Below are 1,230 nucleotides of genomic sequence, written 5' to 3'. Positions count from 1 at the left end.
ATTCCTGCGTCATACTTGTCACAAGAATGGTGTTTTCAGATGAAACTGATACTACTGGAACACATGAGACGGCACAGGGACGCAATACAGTAGTGTAAGTTTCCTTAATGCCTGGGAAAGACCAAGTTACCATTTCGTTCCAAACCAAGCATGGATTTTGTGCTCTCATGTTGTCATGGAGCACTGAGAAAAAAAACAGAGTGGAATAAACAAGACCATTGCCTGGAAGTTACTGGAATTTGTGAATGAAGTGGCAGCACCAGAATGTACAGCAACGTGTTTACCTTCCCGATGATTGCTGGCAGATTTGCAAAACAAACTGCAACTGGCAAAGAGAGGAGATGCAACCTCTGGCCCTGAACAGGAATATTCAGCTCTCCAAGTACTGGAATATGCTTCGGCTTTGACTTGTTTCCTCTGTGCTCTCTACCCTGGGCCGTTTGGCCAGAGACGTTATTACTGTAGTAGGACCTCTTTTCTTCACCTACAGGGGAGCAGGAGACATTAGAATACACAAAACTCTCCAAAAACTTTAAATTTTGAATTACAGGAGAATTATTTGGTGTGAGAGCACATGCAAGGAAATCAGAGAATATTTAAAGCAGCAGCGCTCTTAACTCCTCGGCAGCGCTTAGTGTCTGTACGTTTAAACAATCTACACAACTGGCAGCACGTTCCACGCAAATCTTTACCTGAAGCTTGGATTTCTCCTTTGCCTCTGCGCTCTTGTCTGGGGAAAGCGTATGAAAGACAAAGTTCCTGGAATTCCGAGGTGCGTTTGGATTAAGCTCTGACATTGCTGCTAGTTTCTGAAGGACAGCTTTAGGTCTGTTCAAGAGAGACCCATTCTTTATCTGAAGAACAAAGAAAAGCTGTGTTAAAGCATGTGAACAAGAGTAGGTTACTCTTAATCGAAAAGACTACCAAAACACTGCTCACTACCATGCAAACCAGAAATGGCCAGAATCTAGGGTCAGCTGACTTTGCTGTGCTCTACATACGCGGTTCGGAAATACCATTTTTCCAAACCATTACCAACCTGGATGTCACTGGCAGGTCTGAATGTTTCAAATGGGTTCCTGGGTAAGAGTGTGGTGTCTTGTACCACCACTGCTGGGCTTGCTGGCAGAGACAAAGAGGAAAATGTCAGTTCCTGAACTTCATTTGAAAGGATATAATTTTCTATCATACTGAAGAACTTTGAATTGACAACAGACAGCAAATACTGTA

At 43.3% G+C, this 1,230-nt stretch overlaps 1 protein-coding gene across 1 annotated transcript in view; it reads right to left on the bottom strand.

Moving 5' to 3' along the window:
- Window positions 1–6: 6 nt before the first annotated feature.
- Window positions 7–1,230, bottom strand: part of CLSPN (claspin) — a 19,077-nt gene continuing 17,853 nt past the window's right edge. The window contains exons 23-25 of the mRNA XM_035890930.1: window positions 1,040–1,122; window positions 693–854; window positions 7–484 (exon numbers count right to left, since the gene is read on the bottom strand). Of these exons, the coding sequence (XP_035746823.1) occupies window positions 371–484; window positions 693–854; window positions 1,040–1,122 (359 nt within the window). The 3' untranslated portion in view covers window positions 7–370. The remainder of the gene's footprint in view (window positions 485–692; window positions 855–1,039; window positions 1,123–1,230) is intronic.

This window comes from Egretta garzetta, unplaced genomic scaffold, assembly GCF_000687185.1.
Source record: "Egretta garzetta isolate BGI_Z169 unplaced genomic scaffold, ASM68718v1 scaffold443, whole genome shotgun sequence".
Classification (NCBI taxonomy): Eukaryota; Metazoa; Chordata; class Aves; order Pelecaniformes; family Ardeidae; genus Egretta; species Egretta garzetta.
Note: the sequence above shows the minus strand (reverse complement) of the source record. Positions and strands in the feature narration are given on the sequence as shown.